Source organism: Somniosus microcephalus, chromosome 3 (genome assembly GCF_052327205.1).
Source record: "Somniosus microcephalus isolate GS21.2 chromosome 3, FLI_Smic_1.0, whole genome shotgun sequence".
In the NCBI taxonomy this organism is placed as follows: domain Eukaryota; kingdom Metazoa; phylum Chordata; class Chondrichthyes; order Squaliformes; family Somniosidae; genus Somniosus; species Somniosus microcephalus.
Window position 1 is genome coordinate 93,822,523 of NC_140989.1, and position 24,051 is coordinate 93,846,573.

Consider the following 24,051-nt stretch of genomic DNA (forward strand, 5'->3'; position numbering starts at 1 on the left):
AAGAAACTGGAAAGTATTGAAGTACATAGGGATCTGGGGGTCCTGGTGCACGAAACTCAAAAGGTTAGTATGCAGGTGCAGCAAGTGATTAAGAAGGCCAATGGAATGTTGGCTTTCATTGCTAGGGGGATAGAATATAAAAATAGGGAGGTATTGCTGCAGTTGTACAAGGTATTGGCGAGACCGCACCTGGAATACTGCGTGCAGTTTTGGTGTCCATACTTAAGAAAGGACATACTTGCTCTCGAGTCAGTACAAAGAAGGTTCACTCGGTTAATCCCGGGGATGGACATGAGGAGAGGTTGAGTAGATTGGGACTCTACTCATTGGAGTTCAGAAGAATGAGGCGATCTTATTGAAACATAAGATTGTGAAGGGGTTGGATCGGGTGGATGCGGGGAAGATGTTCCCGATGATGGGTGAAACTAGAACTAGGGGGCATAGTCTTAGAATAAGGGGCTGCTCTTTCAAAACTGAGATGAGGAGGAACTACTTCACTCAGAGGGTGGTAGGTCCATGGAATATGCTGCCCCAAAAAGCTGTAGAAGCTACATCATTACATAAATTTAAAACAGAGAGTGTTTCCTAGAAGTGAAGGGAATTAAGGGTTACGGGGAGCGGGCAGGAATTTGGACATGAGTCTAGGTTCGGATCGGTCATGGCCCTGTGGGTAGCGGAGCAGGCCCAGGGGCCGTGTAGCCTGATCCTGCTCCTATTTCGTGTGTCTAATTCTGTTAGATTCAGGAGATGGTTCTGTGATAGTGGATTGGCGGTTAGGATCAGATCAGCCATGATCTTATTGAATGGTGGAGCAGGCTCGAGGGGCCGATTGGCCTACTCCTGCTCCTATTTAAGTTCTTATGTTATATTTGTGCCATATAAAATGGCACATAATGACCATCTTTACCAAGAGAATGTACACCCACCTTCCCCCAATTTTCAACTGCATCACTACTGGCGAGTCCCCTGCCAGCAACATCTTAAGAGTCTACATTGACCAGAAGGTAACTAGAGCAGCCATTTCATCAGCGTGGCTACAAGTTCAGGACAAAGGCTGTATACCATGCACCCAGCATCTCATCCCTGACCACTCAAAGCCTCTCCATCATCTACAAGGTTCAAGTCAGAAGTATGATGCAATACAGTGCAATCATAACACTGGAGAAGTTCAAGACCATCCAGAACAAAGCAGTGTATTTGAGCAGCACCTGCCACTGCTCTTATGGCTGTAGTATATGATACAGGATGCAGTGCAGCAACTTACCAATCTTGCTTCAATAGCACCTCCCAGCTCCATAACCTCTACCACCATATTATGGGAACGCCATCACTAAGCGCACACGCCTTCAAAACCTATATAAATCCTACGACATGTTTAGAGACATGAGCAAGGAGACAGGCTCAAGATAACCCTGGACTGGACTCAAAGAAACTTCCTCAAATGATTTGCTTATTGAAATTGCGATGTCAGAAGTTTTATCAACAAATATTGCTAAATTTTACAGCAATACTCTGGTTCAGAATTTAGATTGGAACCTTACATTATTGAGTTACTCACATCTATCGCTCTAGTCAACATATGCATCAAATGTAAATTACTAAATTGAGCACTAACGATTTCTTTACTCTGGTGTTGAATGGTGTTGGAGTGGCTGTGGAGCCTCGAGGATGAACAGTCTGCAGTAAAGCTCAAAGAGCTTGTGTGCTTTCTAAAGGGCCCCAATGTTTTTAATTCTTTTGTTCAGACCTGGACAAGGCTGAACCACTGCTACCATTTTGGAATATTCCAGATTACACTCCCTACCTGCATTCAATTATTTTTCTGACCTGGAAATGGTATAGATTCCTTAGAGGAATCGGAAATAATGGCTTGGAGGATCATGAATGGTATTTTTGTGTCATGGGCCCAACTTACTGCAAATAATTTTAAAATGAGTATATTCCACTACTGGGTATCATGCAATGCCAGCAGACAACCGAAATATCACGGATCAGTCACCAGGGAGGAGCCATGACTGTGCAGATTTTAAAATCAGGTGAGTATCAAAGAAGCCTAAATAAACTAGAATGAATCTTCCCTACTCAAGCAGACATTTCCACTAGAGCTGCAATGTCAATATTTTAAATGATTAAAAGGATCACTGAAAAACAAGTAAAACCATAAATTAAATAAAGACAATTGAACTGACAAAAGCTGTTCCCATCCACATAAACAATCAAGACTTTGGTCAACAGCAAATCAATAGAATTTAGGTGGAACTCAATGCCATACAATGGCAATACTGGTGCAAACAAGCACCTAATGAACTTCTTGAAAGAAAAACATTTGATTGCAGGTGGGTCAGGGACATTACAATTGGCCTGGAGACAGAGATTTGTTTTTAGGGAACAAATTGGAGGGAGGAGAGAAATAAATCTTCCAAGATTTATGTACACAATGACCCCTGAAAAAGTATACCTGCGAACATTGTAAGAACAGGTTTATGTTAGTTTTCAATTTCCACTCCGCTTCACCTGCTACCTCCAGTGTCAAATACTTTGCCAACATTTATTATTCAGACTCTCAGAATACAGGAGTACCTTCACCACATGGACTGCAGCAGTTCAAGACGGCAGCTCACCACCACCTTCACAGGCAATTAAGGATGGGCAATAAATGCTGGCCTTGCCAGCGACACCCACATCCCAGGAACAAATAAAAAAAGCCACCCACTCAAACCACAACCTAGGGAGAAAATTGTTGTAAAAAAAATGAAGGACAAGGCCAAGTATTTGCCCCCATTGAACTCTGGGTATATATGGAGGTCGAACAAAAAGGAATACTAAATTCTGAACATCCAATATTTGACATTGGGCAATTTTTCTGTGAATTTAAGATTACACCATCACGTTTAATTAGAACTTCATCAAAAACTTTTAAACTGGAAGTCTAATTGAGAGACAAGAAAAATAGCTGGTTTAGGATGGGTAGGTAATAGAATGAGAAGGTGCTCTTCTCAGGCTGGGGTTTAAGCACATTATTGGGGCAGAGTAGAAAGTTTTGGGATGTGGACACTGGATTACTAGTGGAAAATATTTCTATGTAATTCTACACAATTTCTAGAATCAACATCACTTACTTGTTGAGCATACAAAGTGTCAGCAATTTAAGAGTACTGAAATATTCTGAGAATTAATATAACTATATTGAATTATAAAATATCAGGGTTGGTCATTTTCTTCAATTAAACGTACACTCAGCAGATACTTTAGCTGACTGCAGGTAGTCAAAGCTGCACTTCAGTATAGTAATGTCTAATCCAAACTTTTTTTTGGAAAATGCTGCCTTGTGTACCAGAGTCGTAACCTAACCCAAGCATGTCAATTTAACCATGCTTTGCAAGTAGATTTTCTGCTTGAATATGAAAACATAAATTAATTTCTTTGTGAATTAATGCTGGGCCAGTATTCAAAAGAAAATACTGACCTTAAGTTTCCAAGTCACTGGACCAGATGCCGTTTTCCTGGCAACTACATATGTAGACATTTCTTGGCTCAGTTATGCCGATAGATATCTCTGCCCCTGCCTCAGCTTATCTGCTCCAGAATCATACACCCACATTAGCAAGAACATACTAAATAAGTCTGGGGTTCACAACATTCAGGCTGTCGCAATTTCACAAAATGTTTTTACGGCAAAAGTTCTTTGCTCTAGCTTCAAACTACCTTAATTTCCCCTCCCCCCCAAAACAAAATTGAGCGAGCAGATCACTCCAATCTTCAAACATTTCAATGCATACAGCCTAGCCCCTCCTTGATTAACACACCAAGTTATATGCCTGAAGTATGCATCCTCTTTCTAGCCAGGTTTTCTCTCTCCATACAGTAAACCCAAGACAGCACTAGAATTCAAAGTTCCCAGATGAAAAACACTGACTAATGGGGCAGCTCTGGTATTTACCAGGTTTATTGCAAGTAAAATATTTTACAAGTGTGATTTTTTTTTTTTTAAACTTCATATGTGGAACGATTTGGGCAGTGACATTATATCCTTAGAACAAAAAAAATCATTAAGGTATGGCAGAGTGGTCCTTAAATACTAATATTGCCTCACAATTGTGGAATATTAAAATAGTTTTTCTGGATCTAGAAAAGGGGTAGTGTAACTACAGAATTTGGTCAAACAAAAATAGGGAAGGGGCAAGGAGGAAGGGGTATTATAGTATATAAAGAATGGATAAGATAAAGACTAAAATAGAAAGATTAAAAGTATATTATAGAAGTCAGCATTCTTTTCTATATAAAGCAGTAAGTAGCAAATACAGGACAAACTAATGCAAGAAAATGGTACAAGTTGCTGCCAAGTACAAGAGTGTGACATGTTAATAAGTTCAATTACTGCATATTAAAGCAATTATGTCTTTTCCCCCCTCTCTCCATTTGTCTCCTGCTGAGAAGGTTTACTTTCTCAATGGGCAGCAGGCACCCTCCAGTATCATGTCCTAATGGCCAGTGCTGCCAGGCTATCAATCTGTGGAGGACATCACAAACTGCTCTGTTCTCGTACAAATGCACTTCCAATAGGAGTTGCTGCATAGCAATCAGGGGCTTAGGAAAGTGTCCCCTTCCCTAGCCCAATGGAAACATCTCAATAGTTGCCCCTGTTGAAATCAGGATACTCAGCATAGATCATAAAGTTCTTAATATGGATCCTTGGTCTATGTGGCTTTACACAAACTTTACTTCTGAACCATCAAAATTTCACAATTAATCTGCTTTGCGAGTCACACTCTGTACTAAAGCAAGATTTTAATGCAAAAAGACTTTGAAATAAGAAGGAAAATAGAAAATCAGCAAGTATTTAAACCCATAAAAAGTGACCAATGTAAATCAAAAGTAAAATTTAAGCAATTGACTAGAGTTACAAGATGCAGATAGAGAACAAAAGGAAAGCTGAAGGAACTTGCCTGCAGAAGACTGCATCACACATTCAGGTGCAACGGAAGGAGAAAAAAAGGATTCGTCTGAAAAACAAATACGACAGGACCTCAGCAGGGGGAAGCAATATAACTAAATGATCACAGATGGTCCAAACACCAAGTCCTTTAAATCCAGACCCATCCAGTGAATTATTAAAAACTTTTTCTCAAGCAACATTTTGATCTTAAATATCAAAATTAGGCAGGTGGCCATGCAATTGATTGCTATTTTAGCGGTCTTCATGCCTGATTATCAGTGTAGGACAATCTCAATACTCTGATATTGCTCACATGAAAAGGACCAGTGTAATACAATCTTTCACAAATCCGACCTCAAATTTTAAATGAAGCCAATAAAAATAGTTTAGAATATATAATATGGCATATCCTGAAGTCAGGTTTCTTAAAGGGAAGGAGGGGGTGGAAAGAAAATCAGTCAGGTTTCCAGCTCTTGACTTCTATCTAAATAAGCTTTTGGTCGAAAGTCTACATGAGTGGACATCAGACTTGGCTGAGATCTCTGTAAAATGGCCTTACCACACTCACTATATAGGGTCACACAAAGAATGGGCACTTGGGGCAAGGTACCAGAGAGCATCCAGCACCACAGGACCATAACCCAGTAGCCTTCTGGATGAGGAGGAAGAAGAAAGTGGGGGGGGGGGGGGGAAGAGAAAGGAAGAAAATTAACAAAATCAAATCAAAAAGCTAGCAGTTTGAGATTTTGCATTTTATTGACAAAATGGTATGTCAGCATCTTTCTACATTTTTTTATTTTAATATTTTATCTATTAATTTTCTGCCTACCTGTTTATTAATTCCAAGTGCAAGAAACCACTCAGAGCATACTAAGAAAGTGCAAAAGATTTGTGCAAATAAAACCACAGAAAAAGGAAGGTTAATTAAGCAGGGGTATTCTGTAAATGTCATCAAAAGGCTAATACACAACTTCACAGAATTGGCAGGAATAATTCAAAGCTACAGTCATAACATTTTGAAATCTTTAAAACTGAATCCATTCTACAATTACTATAAAACATAAGAACTCAAGACAGAGGCGATAAAAAATTAACAGTTCAAATCAGTTGTATTTTGACAATGTTAGTCGGCATCTTAAAATGTAACTTTTGGGAACAAAGTCAGTCAAACTTCAGAAATAGTTAGTAGCAAATTCCCCCCACTAGGGAAGTTTAGGGAGAGTGTAAACTACTCAAAGTTTGCATTTAAACAAACACAAAATTAACTCCAATTGCAAATTAGAACATTTGCAAGACACTTTATGGCTCAGCACGCAGAAAGGAAAATACAGATGAGCAAGATTAATGTAAAATTATTTTTCTTTCTCCAGGATATTCATTTGATGAGTGACAATTAATAGAATTCCATTTATGGCACTACTTTTTGACCAGAGATTGGTTATGTTCTTTTAAAACTAGAAAGTTTACTTCAATTGCTTCCATCACTTAAGGTACTTCTCTACATTCAAGAGCCAAATCATGACAATTGAGCCACAGATAAGTTGCCTTTGTTCAAAATCAAGCAGTACTAGAAAATAGGCCTTTTCACAATTACTTTTGAGATTAACACTCAATGACTATATCTGCATAATAAAGTCTTGCACCTACCGTGCATCTTCAAGGCACGTGAACAAATTGCAATTATTCAAGTTACAACATGCAATTAAAAAGCACCTTTAACTTAGTAAAATATCCTACAGCACTTCACAGGAGCATGATCAGACCAAAAATTGACACCAAGCCAAAGGAGGAGACATTAGGAAGTTGACAAACAGGACTTGGTTAGGATATGGCAGCAGAGTTTTGGACGAGTTTGAGTTTATGGAGGATGGAAGATTTGAGGCCAGCTGGGGGAGCACTGAAGTCGTTGATTCTGGAGCAGATAAGCTGAGGCAGGGGCAGAGGTAGTCAATGTTATGAAGGTGGAAAGAGTTAATCTTTGTGATGGATAGGATATGGGGCCAGAAGCTCATCTCTGGGTCAAATAGGATGCCTATGTTACAAACAGTCTGGTTCAGCCTAAGCCAGTAGCCAAGGCGAGTGATTGTTCCCGTGCCACCAATTCAGAGTTTGTGGTGGGTCCTAAGACAGTGACCTCAATCTTCCAGAGATTTAATTGAAGGAAATTTCAGTTCATCCAGGACTTTGGTCAGACAACCAGTCTGACGACACAGCCAGTGGAGGGGTCGTGAGGTGGTGGTGGGGGTGTCTCGTCAGCGTACATGTGGAACCTGATGTGTTTTTGGATGATGTCATTGAGGGGCAGTATGTAGGTGAGAAATAGGAGGGGGCCCAGGATAGATCCTTGGAGTATGTCAGAAAAAACAGTGCAGGAGAAGCCATTGCAGGCAATTTCCTGGCTACAACTGAATAGGCAGGCAAGACTGAAACCAGACAAGGCCAGTCACTCAGTTGAACAATGGAGGTGTTGGAGGAGGATGGTGTAGTCAACAGTGTTAAAGACTGCAAACAGGTCGAGAACGAAGAGGCATAGTGCACTATGTTCACAGTCATAGAGAATGTTTGTGACTTTGATTAGGACTGTTTCAGTGTTGATAGGTGGGAGTAGTTCAAACATGGATTTGAGGGGCAACATGTTCAAGGACTTTGGTGAGGATACAGGGGTTTGAGATGGGGTGGCAGTTTGCAAGGAGAGGGATCAAGGGTGTTTTTTTGAGGAGGTGGGTGATGACAGCAGATTTTAAAAGGGAGGGGGACAGTACCCCAAGAGAGGGAACTGTTTACAATATCAGCTAGCATAGGAAGGGAAGTCTGGTGGTTAGCAGAATAGCAGGAATAGGGTCAAGAGAGCAGGTGGTAGGTCTCATGGAAAACACGAGCTCGGAGAGGGTATGAGGGGAGATAGGAGAGAAACTAGTGAAGGATGAGAGTTCAGGGCTAGGGCAGGTAAGGGAGGGATGCACTAGAGGCAGCTGAATGGATGGACTCAACCTTAGTGACAAAGTCCATGAGCTCCTCACATGTTGGGGGCAAGAGTGGAGGGGGCAGGGGAGAGGGGTCCAAGGAGACTGTTGGTAGTGGAGAAAGTTAGTTAACTACATGTTAACCATGATAATTAGTTCAAACATTCCACCAATCAAATAAAAATCAGTTTAATTCACTAGACATGTAGGAAAGTCAATAACTGGCAACCACGGTGAATCTGATCAAATTGCTCAATTTTTCCCCCCCAACTCCATCTCTTGTACTGGTTGAGGAAACCTAGCCACTACCCATAGCTTTGCTCATGGCGAGTCAGAGTACATGCGGATTTGTAACTATTACAGGATAGCATCACAGCCGAAGGTCAAATTCTATTACTGCATGTTATTCTGGGATTTAAAAAAAATTAAACTGGTGCTCGAGATCAAATTCCACGACTGTCCATTATTCTGTGAAAAGAGTTAATAAACTCCCTTAAATTTGCACTGGGAGATCAGGTTGGGCAACAGTGGAGTTTTCAATCTACTGGTGCCTCCCCAATGTCCACAGATTTCTTCCTAATAATTACCAGTTTCACAACTCTCCTCCCTAGTGTCTCTTAGCACTCTGGGATAAATTCCATCTATCCCTGGAGATGCATTTGTTTTGAGCCCATTTAGCTTGTCTAGGACTTCAATCACATCATTGATTTTATTTAGAATCTGTCTGGAGAGGGCATGTTGCTCAAGTCTTCCATGGTAAATACTTGGAAGTAGTATTCATTGAGAATATTTATTATATCCTCAGTTTCAAGCCCATTTGCATAGTTTTTGGTTCCCACCTCTTCATTGACTGCCTTGTGATACCGAATAATCTTTTACCATTATGCTTAGCCTCAGTTGCGTTGACATTTTCCAGCACGTTTTGTCACTTTTTTCGTGCGCGGTCCCTTTATATTTACTGCTGTGCGGTATCTCTACCAGCTTGTGAGCAGCCTGCACGGGACCTCCTGATTGCTGCACGGCCATGCACCTTAGGAGGGAACGTTGCTGATCACCCTTTTAATGTGTTTCTGTATTTTCTTATATTCATCCCAGAAAGCCCTTTCTTTCTCCCTGCAGGATTTGTACAGGTCATTTTTGCTCTTTCTTGCACTTATTTGTTAATCCATTTACATTCATGCTTGCTTCCTCTGAATTGGTTGGTTTTGAGAATGTAATTATCCTGCATGCATGTATGCATGTATTTTAATTGTTTAACAACTTCCCAAGTTTGGCAGGAAGTAACAGGGTACTGTATTTAGGGGACTGAGTAGTGAACAATTAGGATGTATTTACATTTTTTAATTTTGGTCTGGTTCACAAGGGAAAATAAGTAGTTACCATACCAATTTTTTTTTTTTTAAATGGGGGAAGAGGCTGAAGTAAAAAAAATTGGGGGACAGGATTGGGGGGGGGAAAAAAAGTGGGGAACGTAAAACTTAGAAGATAGTGGGGAACAGGTTTTTGGGAAGAAAAGCAACCAAGTAAAAAACACAAACAAGCAACCATAGCATAGAAAAGGGGTTTAATAAAAGCAACAAAACCAGGAAAAAACAATTGGTGCTGAAAGATAAAGGGCTATGAATTGCCCAAAAAAAGTGGTTAAAATAGTACAATGAAAAAAAGGCACAAAAGGGGGTTTAAGAGCCAGAAAGGCAATTAAAGAGATGCGAAGCAAGGGTTTGAAAAGCAGAGCTAGAAGGGAATTCACAAGAAACACGTAAATGAAAATCAATACAGGAGGTATGGTTGAGACCTGATGGAGCCACAAAACAGCAGCAAGCATAACAGTTTTTTAAAAAATCACAGCACCAGACAACTTTAAGTACAAACACAAACCAAGCAGAATTTATTTTAAAAAAAAAAATTTAGTAGCTATGGCAAGTTTGGAAACATATGGGCAACTTTTTGAAGGACAAAAGCAGGAGGTTGCAGCACACCAACAAGGACACTGAACTATAGCTCGTAAAGGATCAGCAACTGGAGATGCAAGCAAGTGTGGGCCCAGTGGCAGGAAGCTTCATGACTGTCAATTGTTTACATACAGATTGCCAATATAAATGCTTACATTGGCCATTTCAATTAAGTTGACAAAAATCCATGTTTCAAAATAGTCACATTAGGAAGCAAGGTTACTGAATAGGAAGTATGCATAGTCTTACAAATCTTATTAACGGACACACAACGGCGAGAGAGCAAGTGAAGTCAACTAACTCAAATTATTTATGGAGCCTCCTTCAAAGCTTCTGGCAGAGAATTCTACATTCTAACCATATGCGCAAGAATTATTTTAACCCTCAATTCTTTGTGATTTATTTAAATGTGTGCTCTCATTACCCTCTCGGTGACCAATGGAAAGAATCGATCAGTATTTACTTCATTACCACCCTTTATAATCTTGACGATCTCCATTGGGTCACCCCTTAACTTAGTCCACTCTAGTGCAAAAGGGCCCAATTTCCAAGCAGCCCCGACAAAGACAAAGACCCCTGCAGGACACCACCACTCATCTTTCGAGTTTCAAAAATCTCCTTTAACTCATACCCATTCCTTTACGTCCTCTAACCATCTCTTATTCATGTTCCCCTTAATTTCATGTACCACTGTCTTCGCCACAATATGCAGTACTTCATCAAATACTTTTTGAAAATCCATAGATACAATCTGCACTGCAGTTACTTTATCTCTACTCTTATTTCTTCAAAAGGTTGTACAAGGTTGGTCAAGCACAATGTGTCTTTTAGAAATTCATGCGGATAGCCCCAACTAACTCATGTTTCTCCAAATACTTGAATAAAAGGATGAAATTGCTCTAAGTGTCAAGAACTGCCGCAAAACTAACTGGCTTATAATTTTGTGATTTATCCCTGTCATATTAGCCACCTTTCAGTCCTTTGGCACAATTTTGGGAAATTATAGTCAAGAGCATCTGCTATTTCTAACCAGCCTCAAGGGTATGGTAGCATCGTGGTTATGTTACTGGACTAGTAATCCAGAGGCTTTGTCTAACAAGTTCAAATCCCACCATGGCAGCTGGGGAATTTAAATTCAGTTAATTAAATAAATCTGGAATAAAAAGCTAGCATCAGTAATGGTGACCATGAAACTACCAGATTGTTATAAAAACCCATCTCACTAATGTCCTTTAGTGTGTGTGGCACCATGCTAAATGGGATAGATTCAGAACTAGCAGCTCAAAACTGGGCATCTATGAGGCACTATGAGAACTGCATTCTGCCACAATCTAATCTCATGGCCCAGCATATCCCTCACAACCATTACCATCAAGCCAGTGGACCAACCCTCAACCAAGGCTTAATGAGCGTAGAAGAGCATGCCAGGCATACCTAAAAGAGGTGCCAACCTGAGGGTGCTGCAACACAGGACTACATGTATGCTAAACAGCAGAAGCAACATGCTAGACAGAGCTAAGCAATTCCACAACCAACAGATCAGATCAAAGCTCTACAGTCCTGCCACATCCAGTCATGAATGGTGGTGGACAATTAAACTAATGGGAAAGACGAGGCTCCATTAACATCCGCATCCTCCATGATGGGGGCGGCCAGCACAAGCGCAAAAGACAAGTGAGTGCTACCGCTAACTTCAGTAGCGTTAACAGCCAGGACTTATGAAGGCGGATGCCGGAGCTTCATATGCCTCCTTTGCCACAGTTCCTTTTTTGCACATCAGTGGCTGGGGGGGGGGGGGGGGGGGGGGGGGAAAGGGGTGGTGCATTTTCTGGCAACTTTCCAGAAGGTCTACAATGTTTGTGGGTCAGTAAATCAATGGGTGAACTCCATTGCAACGATTGAAGATGATCTGAGATAACATCTCTTGCCTGCATTCATGTCATAAACCAACCAAAAAAAAAAATCAGGTGGCAGCTAATATTTCTGGAACAAGTGTTCGGGTCGCTCCTTTCTTCCCCATTCCCCTACACTGCAAGCGGGAGACAGAGGCACATGTTGGCTTCCTAAGGAGATTAGAGCATCAAATAGCACGTTGCAATAGAAAATCACCACCACGCTGATGATAATGAGCAAGTGGAAAGTATTCTATCATAATCCTGACTTGTGCCTTGTAGATGGTGAAAAGGCTTTGGGGAAGTCAGGAGACGAGAAAGTTGCCGCAGAATACCCAGCCTCCGACCTTCTCTTGTAGCCACAGTATTTATGTGGCTGGTTCAGTTAAGTTTCGGGTCAATGGTGACACCCCCAGGATGTTGATGGTGGGGGATTCGATGATGGAATGCCATGGGGAGGTGGTTAGATGTTCTCTTGTAGGCGATGGTCATTGCCTGCTATGTGCGCTAATGCTAATTTAACTCAAATTACAAATCTAAGAGTTTGTCGAAGACGGACATTAGACTAGCTGGTCTAGTTACCTGGTTTATTCTTTTCTATCTTCTTGAACAAAGGTATTATACCCTGTCCCACAGCACAATTTGCATATTGGATTTAAAAATTGTGGCCAGAGCCTCTGACTTTTCAACAGCCTAGAGTGCAGGTCATCTCCAACAATGGTTTCATAACTTCCTCTAGTACACCTACATTTTCACTTCCACCAGTCTAAAAAAAATTTAATAACTTCACTATGCCTGCAATCCTACCTTCTATAATTATTCTTTACTTTTTATATACTCAAAAGGAAATAGCAAGGACTTTTATATTATTCATTAGCATTTTTATATTCCTAATTATCATCTTCAGTATAGTTAGCCCTACCTTATCATATGCCTCCCTTTTGTGTTTCCCGGCTGTAGTCACAATGCAATCCAAAAAGTAAATACATTGCAGGCAGAAAATGTCACATGAGGTTTTGGTTGTGACATTTAATTAACTATCTGCAGACTGGTGGAAACAAAAATCAGTTAAAAGTTCCTATGCCTGTCAAAGAGCAGGGGAGTTCAGAGTGTCCTGGCCAACATTTATCCCTCAACCAACACCGAAAACAGATGATCTGGTCATTTATTTGGTTGTTGTTTGTGGAACACGCTGTGTGCTATTGGGCTGCCGCATATCCTACATTAAAACAGTGAATCTACTTCAAAAAGTATTTCATTGGCTGCAAAGCATTTGGGATATCCTAGGTCACAAAAGGTGCTATATAAATGCAAGTCTGTCTTTCTGTCCGATTCGTCCATCACCCCAGTTCTTGCTGACCTTCATTAGCTCCCTGGTGTACATGGATGCCAACAGAGCACAGGATTGAGTTACAATCCTCCCACACTCAAATCAACTCATGAATGGCCACCTGGGTATGGCAACATGGGGCACCCATGAAACAGCACCCTCAACTAATAACTTCACAAGAGGGGTGTGGAGAATTGACAGAATAAATGGATAGAATATGAAAATATCTCTTACATTCATATTGGGTTTGTTGCAAACAAAAGAGCTTTGGTCCAATCACAAACTACTGCGTTAGAAATTATTTTTTGAACAGAGAACGATTGAGAGAAATATCCAGGTGCTCTTGTAGAAAGAAAGGCATAATGCTTTACGTTTCAAAACCATTAATTAGGTCATGTCCAAACATAAGGCGTTAAGTGTTATTTAAAACAAAATTGTAGTTCTACACCATACTTATCTACACCATGACTGTGCCTTAAAGCATCTTTTGTAGAAGGCAGTTTAGTACCTGAAGGTTTCTTCAGTGCACAACTAATAATACTAGAAAGAAACATTACAGAAGTACTATCTACCAATCTTAATTTCACAGGAGGTCTAGGAGATTTTATTTCTACCAGTGAACCAAACATATGACAAGTTAAATTCTGTTGCACAGACCTCCATAAAATATTCTTGGCTTCATTAACATTTAGCGATGACAGTGTTATGATCAGCAAATGCGTTTGGGGAAATAAGTTTAAATAAGCAACTGTATTTACTTATTTCATTGCAATATGGTTTAAGCTACCCTTGCATCACGTGAATATAAACATTTACCTTCCTCTCCCACCCCAAAAAATAATCACTGATTAGCAAGATTGATGGTCGTGATTAAGGATTAACTTCTATTTTAAAGGGCTGAAACAGCTTTAAAGAAAATACCAATCAGCAAAACAATTTTTTTTTTTTTTTTTTTTTTTAATAAATCAACAGTTGAGCAACCCATTAATGATCTTGGCTGATTGTAACAGATACCTCACAGCTGGTTACCTTTTGGATCTAGCTTCTGCTCTAGGAAAGTGTAACCTGCAAGCAGAGCAGCAGAAAAAGTGGTAGTCAGTTCCAAACCACACCAAAAGCTAAACATTGAGAAAACAGTTAATTACCACAAGTGTCTATTTTCACACCCATTACAGTTACAGCGCAGAAACAGGCCATTTGGGCCAACTGTGTTTATGCACCACATGAGCCTCCCCCCCACCCTTCATCTAACCCATCCCTCTATTCCTTTCTCCCTTGTGTTTATCTAGCTTCCCCTTAAATGCATCAATGTTAGTCACTCAACTACTCCTTGAGGTAGAGAGTGATTGGGCAAAAGCATGGCAGATGCAATATTAGGTGGATAAATGAGAGGTTATCCACTTTGGTGGCAAAAACAGGAAGGCAGATTATCTGAATGGCAATAGATTGGGAGAAGGGGAAGTGCAACGAGACCTGGGTGTCCTAGTGCACCAGTCGCTGAAGGTAAGCATGCAGGTGGTTAAGGCGGCAAATGGCATGTTGGCCTTCGTAGCGAGAGGGTGAGTGTACAGGAACAAGGATGTCTTGCTGCAGTTGTACAGGGCCTTGGTGAGACCACATCTGGAGTATTGTGTGCAGTTTTGGTCACCTTATCTGAGGAAGGATGTTCTTGCCATGGAAGGAGTTCAGCGAAGATTCACCAGGCTGATACCTGGGATGGCAGGAATGACGTATGAGGAGAGATTGGGACAATTGGGCTTGTACTCGCTGGAGTTTAGAAGAATGAGAGGGGATCTCATTGAAACTTATAAAATTCTGACAGGACTGGACAGACTAGATGCAGGAAGGATGTTCCTGATGGTCAGGAGTCCAGAACCAGGGGTCACAGTCTAAGGATAAGGGCTAAGCCATTTAGGATAGAAATGAGGAGGAATTTCTTCACCCAGAGTGGTGACAATGTGGAATTCTCTACCACAGAAGGCAGTAGAGGCCAATACATTAAATATATTCAAGAAGGAGTTGGATATATTTCTTAAGGCTAAAGGGATCAAGGGGTATGGGGAGAAAGCAGGGACCAGGTACTGAATTTGGATGATCAGCCATGATCGCATTGAATGGCGGAGCTGGCTCGAGGGACCGAATGGCCTACTCCTGCTCCTATCTTCTATATTTCCATGCTCCACATTCTAATCACCGAGTAAAGAAGTTTCTCCCAAATTCCCTATTGGATTTATTAGTGACTAGCTATATTTACGGCCCCTAGTTCTGGTTTCCCCTGCAAGTGGAAATATCTTCTCTACATCTACCCTATCAAACCCTTTCATAATATAAAAAAATCCCATCAGGTCACCCCTCAGTCTTTTTTTTTTTAAATAAAAGAGCCCCAGCCTATTCAATCTTTCCTGATAGGTATAACCTCAGTTCTGGTATCATTCTAGTAAATCTTTGCTTCTCCAGTGCCTCTATGTCCTTTTTATAACAAGACCAGAATTGTTCACAAAACTCCCACAGTTCAAACATTTGAACTTTAATAATCTTATCCAGTGTGGTCATAGGCTTGTTTTGCATACTAGTTGATCATGGATAGCTTGGTGTCTAAAGCATCATTGTGATTTATTCACTGTCCCATTAAGGTCCCTATTCAACTACTCCGTTAAAAAGTGGTCAAAATAAGCAAAACCGGGTAGCTGCGTCTGCTTTTCTGACACCAGAAGAGGACCACTTAAGCATCTGGCAAGGGAACCTACGCAGCCAAAAAGGAACTGGCGGAGCCAAGAATGGGCCACCGGCAGTTGAGATTAGGCTTTGCAAATTCTAATCTGCGTGGAAGCAGCAAAAATAAATTTGGTGAAATGCATTTAACACCAGTGCAGTAACCAAATCAGTAGGGTGGGAACAATCGCAGCCCAAAACAGGCCGCAGAAGCACCGACTTGCAGGGCAGGGAGCCAAGCATTGGCAGACGAGAAAATATGGTTGACTAGCAACAAGCATCTCAGGTAGGGTGGGAGAGGCAGAGTGGAGGCACCAGCACATGCCCTGCCAGCAACCTTAAAAGCTGGTGGGGTTAGAGGGGAGAGGCAGAGCAACTAGGTACATGAAACAGAGGGCAGGTGAGTGGGAAGAGCAATAAAAGTGAGATCCCACTAAATAGCAGGGGCCCTGAGCAGAACACATAATGGGGTCTTAAAAAGCAGGGAGGAGGTAGAAGGTTCGAATAAAATCGATACCTTATTAAAACACTTTCAGAGTATAAATATTTCCAGTAAGGGAACAAAGCCATGGTTCTAAAGCTGAGCAATGAAAAAGAGTTGCTACATCACCACCGGTGGAAGGGTGCAACCACAGCAGGACAAGTTTACAGACCAGTAAATTACAACCACTCTCAACTACTCACTGATTAACCTCTGGAATGTTACAAGTAGTTATAACATGGATTTGCCTATTTAGACTTTTTTTTATTCATTCACAGGGTGTGGGCACCGCAGCATTTATTGGCCATCCTTAATTGCCCTCGAAAAGGTGGTGGCGAGTCGTCTTCTTGAACCGCTGCAGTCCATGAGGTGATGGTTCTCCCAGTGCTGCTAGGTAGGAAGTTCCAGGATTTTGACCCAGCAACAATGAAGGAACAGCAATACATTTCCAAATCAGGGTGGTGCGTGACTTGGAGGGGAACTTGCCTAGATGGTGTTGAGCTTCTTGAGTGTTGTTGGAGCTGCACTCAGCCAGGCAAGTGGAGATTATTCCGTTACACTCCTGACTTGTACCTTGTAGATGGTGGAACGGCTTTGGGGGTCAGGTGGTGAGTCACTCATCGCAGAAACCCAAACTGAGCATCCGTGAGCAGGTTATTGGTGAGCAAGAGCCGCTTGATAGCACAGCCGACGACACCTTCCATCACTTTGCTCTGCCACTTGAGCAGTGGCTTAAAATGGACAGGCCAGGGTAGCAGCTAAACATCACAACTATGCTTCAGAGTACCCATGAGCAACACCAGAGATTGACTATTGTTAGCCATTAGTCACTACAGCCCTACCTCTGAAATTCAACAAAACTCTTGCTCTGCTACATCCCACACTCATCTAACTTCCCATCCCAGTTCCTCCCCTTCTGGCTAACATGTTCACCTGTGAAAGGCTCAGTGACATTATTTTAAATCAGAGAAGTGGCTATATAAATGCAAATTGCACCAGAGACACGTTTCAAATCAAGTTTTTGAAAAATTCCATTATATTGCCTACTTAATGATTGAGTTAATATGTTTCTCGCTTGGTTCTTATACAGAATTACAAAAATACAAATGCCGACATCTTGAAAGTGCAACATATTCAACAGAACAGACAAGTTTTCCACAATGTCAGAAAGGTAGTGATCATTTCAAATTCCTACTATTGTGATTTCAAGCCAGAAAACCCTCCTGGATCCCTCATTTGCTTTAAATAAAATGAACAAAAACTCAAAATATAACCTTTGATACAGTCTTGCAGAACAGAAAGCTATATTCCAATATTTTAATAATGATCACATACAAGCACAAACTGATTTTTTTCTAAACCATTTTCCAATCACAAGTTGCACAAATGTTCTTATTTGGTAAAGAACACAGAATGAACCATACACTGTTGAAATAAACTGCCTTCAATGAGTCTTAGTTTCATGGACTTGAAAATTCCTCATCACGCAGAGCATAATTGCTGTAGAAAATCAGTGACATTTAAATGTAATGTATAAGAACATAAGAAATATATGAGCAGGAGGCGGCCATTTGGCCCTTCGAGCCTGCTCCGCCATTCAATAAGATCATGGCTGATCTTCTACCTCATCTCCACTTTCCTGCACTATCCCCATATCCCTTAATATTCAAAAATCTATCGCTCTCTGTCTTGAATATACTAAACGACTGAGCCTCCACAGCCCTCTGGGGTAGAGAATTCCAAAGATTCACCACCCTCAGTGAAGAAATGTCTCCTCATCTCAGTCCTAAATGGCCAACCCCTTATTCTGAGACTGTGACCCCTGGTTCTAAATGCCCCAGCCAAGGGAAACATCCTCCCTGCATCTACCCTGTCAAGCCCTGTAAGAATTTTGTAAGTTTCAATGAGATCACCTCTCATTCTTCTAAACTCGAGAATATAGGTCTAGTCTACTCAATCTCTCCTCATAGGACAATCCCAGGAACCAGTCTGGTGAACCTTCGTTGCACTCCCTCTATGGCAAGTACATCTTTCCTTAGGCAAGACCACCAAAACTGTACACAATACTCCAAGTGTGGTTTCACCAGGGCCCTATATAATTGCAGTATACGCATCTTTAAATTTTAAAATTAATAATTTCATGCAACAAAACTAATTTATGGAAACGCAAGTCAGTCAGCATATGTGGAGAAGTCACTATTTTAAACTGTGCTCTTCAAAACTGAAAATTGAAAGACAAGTGTGCACTTTAATAGAATATGAAAAAGGGAGATGGGGAAGAGGATAAAAGCAAAGAGGAGATTTTAGTGGAATGAACTAACATTTTTTTTAAAAAACACAAGAGTTTGTTAATGACTGAAATCTTTACATCAAGGAAAGAAAAATTAAAAGCTGCTAGTGAAACAAAGAATGCGTGAACAGCCAAGACAATGAGACACACCCAAGAATAAAATGAGAGACTGAATTCACCAATTTTAATTTCCCTTTCGTCGGTGCCCCTACTTTTCATTCTAATGAACAGTTTATTCATCTTTGTTTTGCAGTTACAAAGGACCAGTCCAAAACGTCCACTAATAAAATAGCAAAATACTGCAGATGCTACGGATACTGCATCCGTGGAAAGAAAATGTCCTTTTTGCTTCTATCCTCTACTCCATCTCCCTTTTTCATATTCCTCTTCACGGATGCTGCCTGACCTGCTGAGCGTTTCCAACATTTTCTGTTATTCCAAAACATCCACTATTCTCTCCACAGATGCCAACATTGTTTTTGTTGCGGCTTTTTAAGCATGCCCCTTTATTTTATTTATATTAATGTTGTTAATACGGAGGTAAATATAATTATTTTATTCGTATCAGTTCTCAATCATCCTTTTGCAATCTGGCACGGAGATGCCGTCCGCCAGTACTTTGGTTTGTAGTCAGCTGGAGTCGCTGCTCCCATACCGTTTCGAGACAGTCGAGATCTCGTACGGCAACTTTCGTAGATTGAAGCAAGACCAGATGTTCCTGCAGTGACCGAAGACCTCAGCAATTAACAGCCGGCAGATTAATAAACCACTTCTTTCCCATATTTTACTTACTGGGAAAAACATTTCGGGAGCAGTGAAATGTAAAGTGGCTCGCCCTTTGTGTTAATGCGGTTGCGCACAGAGGGATATGGCCAAGCCCATCGTCTGCTGAAGTCCCGCCCTGAGCGCAGTGATTGGTGCAGCTGTCCGCTGGCTCGGGTTTCTGAATGGTCAGAGCAGTGTCAATCAACTGCCCAGAGTTCAGGCGTGGCGATTGGGGGGTCCCAGACGCAGTCAATGAAAACGGGAACAAACCTACAGCGGCGCGGACAACGACGGCTCATTTCCTCTCCATGTTATCCAACCGACAGCACCCACCGAGCGAAGCGGTTACCTCATCCTTTCAAAATTTTAAACGCACTTCATTCCCCACAGCCCAACACTTTAAACCAATAGAACAAATAGAATAAGGCGGCCATTCGGCCCATGTCGGCTCTTTGAAAGAGTTATCCAATCAATCAGTCACATCTCCCCCCCCCCCTTTAGCTCTGCAAATTTCCCTCTTCAGTATTTAGCAAATTCCCATTTGAAAGTTACTACTGAATCTGCTTCCACCACCTTTAACAGTGCATTCCAGATAACGCACTGCATAAAAAAAAAATCACCCCCCCCCCCTTTGGTTCTTTTGTCAGTTACCTTAAAATCGTTGCAATTTAAATCTAAAATCTAAGTCAGAAATACAATAAGCGCGATCTGTTGGCACACTCATTTCTGGCGAAAAGGAAACAGCGGAACATATAACTTATTTTCAACTGTGAATTTAATGCACAAAAACATACTCCTCTCTAGTGTTCAACGGTGAGGGGATTTTTTTTTAATTTTTTTTTTTATAAAAGCCCCATCCTCTCCCAAGCGGTCGAGCCGAGCCAGCGTCGAGTGTACCTTAGTTACAGGGTTGGCAATCTGAACACTTACCGACTGACTCTGGGCGGGTCCTGGCGGACTCGGCGGCTGCAGCAGGGGCTGTCTCAGAAGTGGAGTCCGGTTCGGGTCTGCTTCTGGCGGGCAGAGGTGGAGGAATCAGCGAGTCATCGTCTCCCAATGCACCGGCGCCGATATCGGTGCCTTCTGCCGGCTCAAAGGCTCTGGCAGCCGGGACCGGCGGGGGCGCGGAGGGAAATATGGGTGCGTCTCCGGCCCCGGGCTTGAGAGGATCCGAGCCGTCCGATGCTTTCTCCGCACCTTCGTGGGGAGAATCTTCTAAAATGTCGTCTAAACGAGCCGAGAGCGAGACGGAGGGAGACTGCCATTCCTCTGCCATGGTTCCGCCTTAATTCTTTTAAAATCCTCAGGCTTTATTCTTAAAAGAAACTTAACTGTTCGCCCTCAGCTACTTTGTGGACTTAAAACGCAGCAGCGTTGCTAATGTTGGTTTCAAAGGTTGAGAAGTGCGCCACCAGACTGAGGCGGGTATTACTGAGTGAGGAAGCAGAAGTAAAACCCGCCCCATTCACCCTGCGCGCTGATTATAATCATTAAAAATGGCGTCGCAGTGATTCATAGAAACCAAACGACGCGCTGCCTCAGAAGACAACCGAACCCTGATGAGGTGATGGCAGTGATTGATGTCGCATCCGACCAATAAGCGGAGCGATAGGCAGCGAAACGGGGCGCCAATGGGGCAGCTCTTGACCAATGAAAATCAAGCATTTTGAAATTAAAATCTGGTTGGTCGGGCGGGTAACTGTTGCCCGCCCAGTGTAACCCTGCGCCATAATTGAAGCGGATTATTTTTCGCTGCAGTTGCTTCAAGGTGCAGAGGTTATCAAATCATCACAGTCAGCACAAAGCACTCACTAAAATCCAGACAGTCCAGTAGGGATTCAGAGTAAAATCATCACGACTGCCTTAAGGAAGAAATGTGTATTTGTTTCTCAATGAAGTATTTTTTAAATTTTGCACTCTATGTAATTGATGACATCATTACGATAGCAAAATACTGCAGATGCTGGAAATCCGAAATAACAACAGAAAATGCTGGAAAAACTCAGCAGGCCAGGCAACATCCGTGGAGAGAGAAATAGAGTCAACGTTTCAGGTTGAAACCCTTTGTCAAGACTGAAAAGCACAGTCTTTTTCAGTCTTGACAAAGGGTTTTGACCTGAAATGTTGACTCTATTTCTCTCTCCACGGATGTTGCCTGGCCTGCTGAGGTTTTCCAGCATTTTCTGTTGTTATTTTGATGATGTCATTGTTTTGTAGGAAGCAAAAGTGAAGAAGAGTACTTTGTGCAATATGTTATCATGTAGGAACGGAGGTTCCTAGCTGAAGAACTGAGATCGACGCAGAGAATCAAAAACAATAAAATTTAATGAACAAACGAAGTTAAACAGTAAACTGCTGGATACAATGCAAATAGGTCTGGTCTGGTTGAAAGCCTCTCTATAACTGCTAGAAGGTTCCGAGCACTGACGTCATGACGTCATCACGTTCTTGTCGCCGTTGGGGATCACGTGACGGGCAGCATGACGTCATCACGCGGAGTAAAGGAAAGAAGCCACAGTACAGTTAACAGATACATTAAAGGTGCAGCCCCTGGTTGCACTACATTGCTGTTAAAGGAATTATAAACAATTGTCCTGAATCCCCTGGTGGCTCCGCCACAATCACATGGTTTGGTATAGAAACATAGAAGATAGGAGCAGGAGTAGGCCATTCGGCCCCTCGAGCCTGCTCCACCATTCAATGCGATCATGGCTGATCATCCAAATTCAGTACCCGGTCCCTGCTTTCTCCCCATACACCTTGATCCCTTTAGCCTTGAGAAATATATCCAACTCCTTCTTGAATATATTTAATGAATTGGCCTCTACTGCCTTCTGTGGTAGAGAATTCCACAGGTTCACCACTCTCTGGGTGAAGAAATTCCTCCTCATTTCTGTCCTAAATGGCCTACCCCTTATCCTTAGACTGTGACCCCTGCTTCTGGACTGCCCGACCATCGGGAACATCCTTCCAGCATCTAGTCTCTCTAGTCCTGTTAGAATTTTATAAGTTTCGATGAGATCCCCTCTCATTCTTCTAAACTCCAGCGAGTACAAGCCCAATCGATCCAATCTCTCCTCATACGTCATTCCTGCCATCCCAGGTATCAGCCTGGTGAATCTTCGCTGAACTCCTTCCATGGCAAGAACATCCTTCCTCAGATAAGGCGACCAAAACTGCACACAATACTCAAGATGTGGTCCCACCAAGGCCCTGTACAACTGCAGCAAGACATCCTTGTTCATGTACTCAAACCCTCTCGCAACGAAGGCCAATTTACCATTTGCTTTCTTAACCGCCTGCTGCACCTGCATGCTTACCTTCAGCGACTGGTGCACAAGGACAGCCAGGTCTCATTGCACTTCCCCTTCTCCCAATCTATTGCCATTCAGATAATAATCTACCTTCCTGTTTTTGCTACCAAAGTGGATAACCTCACATTTATCCACGTTATATTGCATCTACCATGCTTCTGCCCAATCACCCAACCTGTCCAAATCATCCTGGAGTTTCTCGGCATCCTCCTCACAGCACACACGCCCACCCAGCTTTGTGTTGTCTGAAAATTTGGAGATATTACATCTAGTTCCCTTGTCTAGATTATTAATATATATTGTGAATAGCTGGGGTCCAAGGACTGATCCCTGCGGTACCCTACTAGTCACTGCCTGCCACTCAGAAAAAGACCCGTTTATTCCAACTCTTTGCTTTCTGTCTGCCAACCACTTCTCTATCCAAGTCAGTACCTTGCCCCCAATCCCATGTGCCTTAACTTTACACGCTAATCTCTTATGCGGAACCTTATCGAAAGCCTTTTTGAAAGTCCAAATACACCACATCCACTGGTTCTCCCTTATCTATTTTACCAGTTACATCCTCAAAAAATTCCAGTAGATTAGTCAAGCACAATTTACCCTTTGTAAATCCATGTTGACTTTGTCTGATCCGGCCACTGTTTTCCAAGTGCTCTGCTATTACATCTTTTATAATGGACTCTAGCATTTTCCCCACTACCGATGTCAGGCTTACCGGTCTGTAATTCCCCGTTTTCTCTCTACCACCTTTTTTGAATAGTGGGGAGACATTAGCTACCCTCTAATCCATGGGTACTGTTCCAGATTCCATCAAATGTTGGAAGATGATCAGCAATGCATCTACTATTTCTAGGGCCACTTCCTTAAGTACCCTAGGATGTAGATTATCAGGCCCTGGGGATTTATCGGCCTTCAATCCCATCAATTTCCTTAACACCATTTCCCTACAAATACTGATTTCTTTCAGCTCCTCCCTTTCATCAGACCCTATGTTCCCCGACATCTCTGGGAGGTTATTTGTGTCCTCCTTTGTGAAGACAGAACCAAAATATGTATTTAATTGGTCTGCCATTTCTTTGTTCCCCATTATAAATTCCCCTGATTCTGACTGCAAGTGATCTACGCTTGACTTCACCAATCTTTTTCTCTTCACATATCTATAAAAGCTTTTACAGTCAGTTTTTATGTTCCCTGCAAGCTTACTCTCATATTCTATTTTCCCCTTCTTAATTAATCCCTTTGTCCTCCTTTGTTGAATCCTAAACTGCTCCCAATCCTCAGGTTTACTGCTTTTTCTGGCCAAATTATATGTCCTCTCCTTGGATCTTATGCTATCCCTAATTTCCCTTGTTAGCCATGGTTGAGTCACCTTTTTTGTTTTATTTTTATGCCAAACTGGGATGAACAAATTCTGTA

At 41.8% G+C, this 24,051-nt stretch overlaps 1 protein-coding gene across 3 annotated transcripts in view; it reads right to left on the reverse strand.

The window, feature by feature from the left end:
• Nucleotides 1–20,846, reverse strand: part of LOC147121211 (uncharacterized) — a 93,203-nt gene extending 72,357 nt beyond the window's left edge. The window contains exons 1-3 of one of the 3 annotated variants that reach the window (XM_085981355.1): nucleotides 20,252–20,846; nucleotides 14,103–14,138; nucleotides 4,947–5,003 (exon numbers count right to left, since the gene is read on the reverse strand). In XM_085981355.1, coding sequence (XP_085837481.1) covers nucleotides 4,947–5,003; nucleotides 14,103–14,138; nucleotides 20,252–20,597 — 439 coding nt within the window. In that variant the 5' untranslated portion in view covers nucleotides 20,598–20,846. The remainder of the gene's footprint in view (nucleotides 1–4,946; nucleotides 5,004–14,102; nucleotides 14,139–20,251) is intronic. The other 2 variants (XM_085981356.1, XM_085981357.1) reach the window with 2 other exon arrangements.
• Between the last annotated feature and the right edge of the window lie 3,205 nt (nucleotides 20,847–24,051).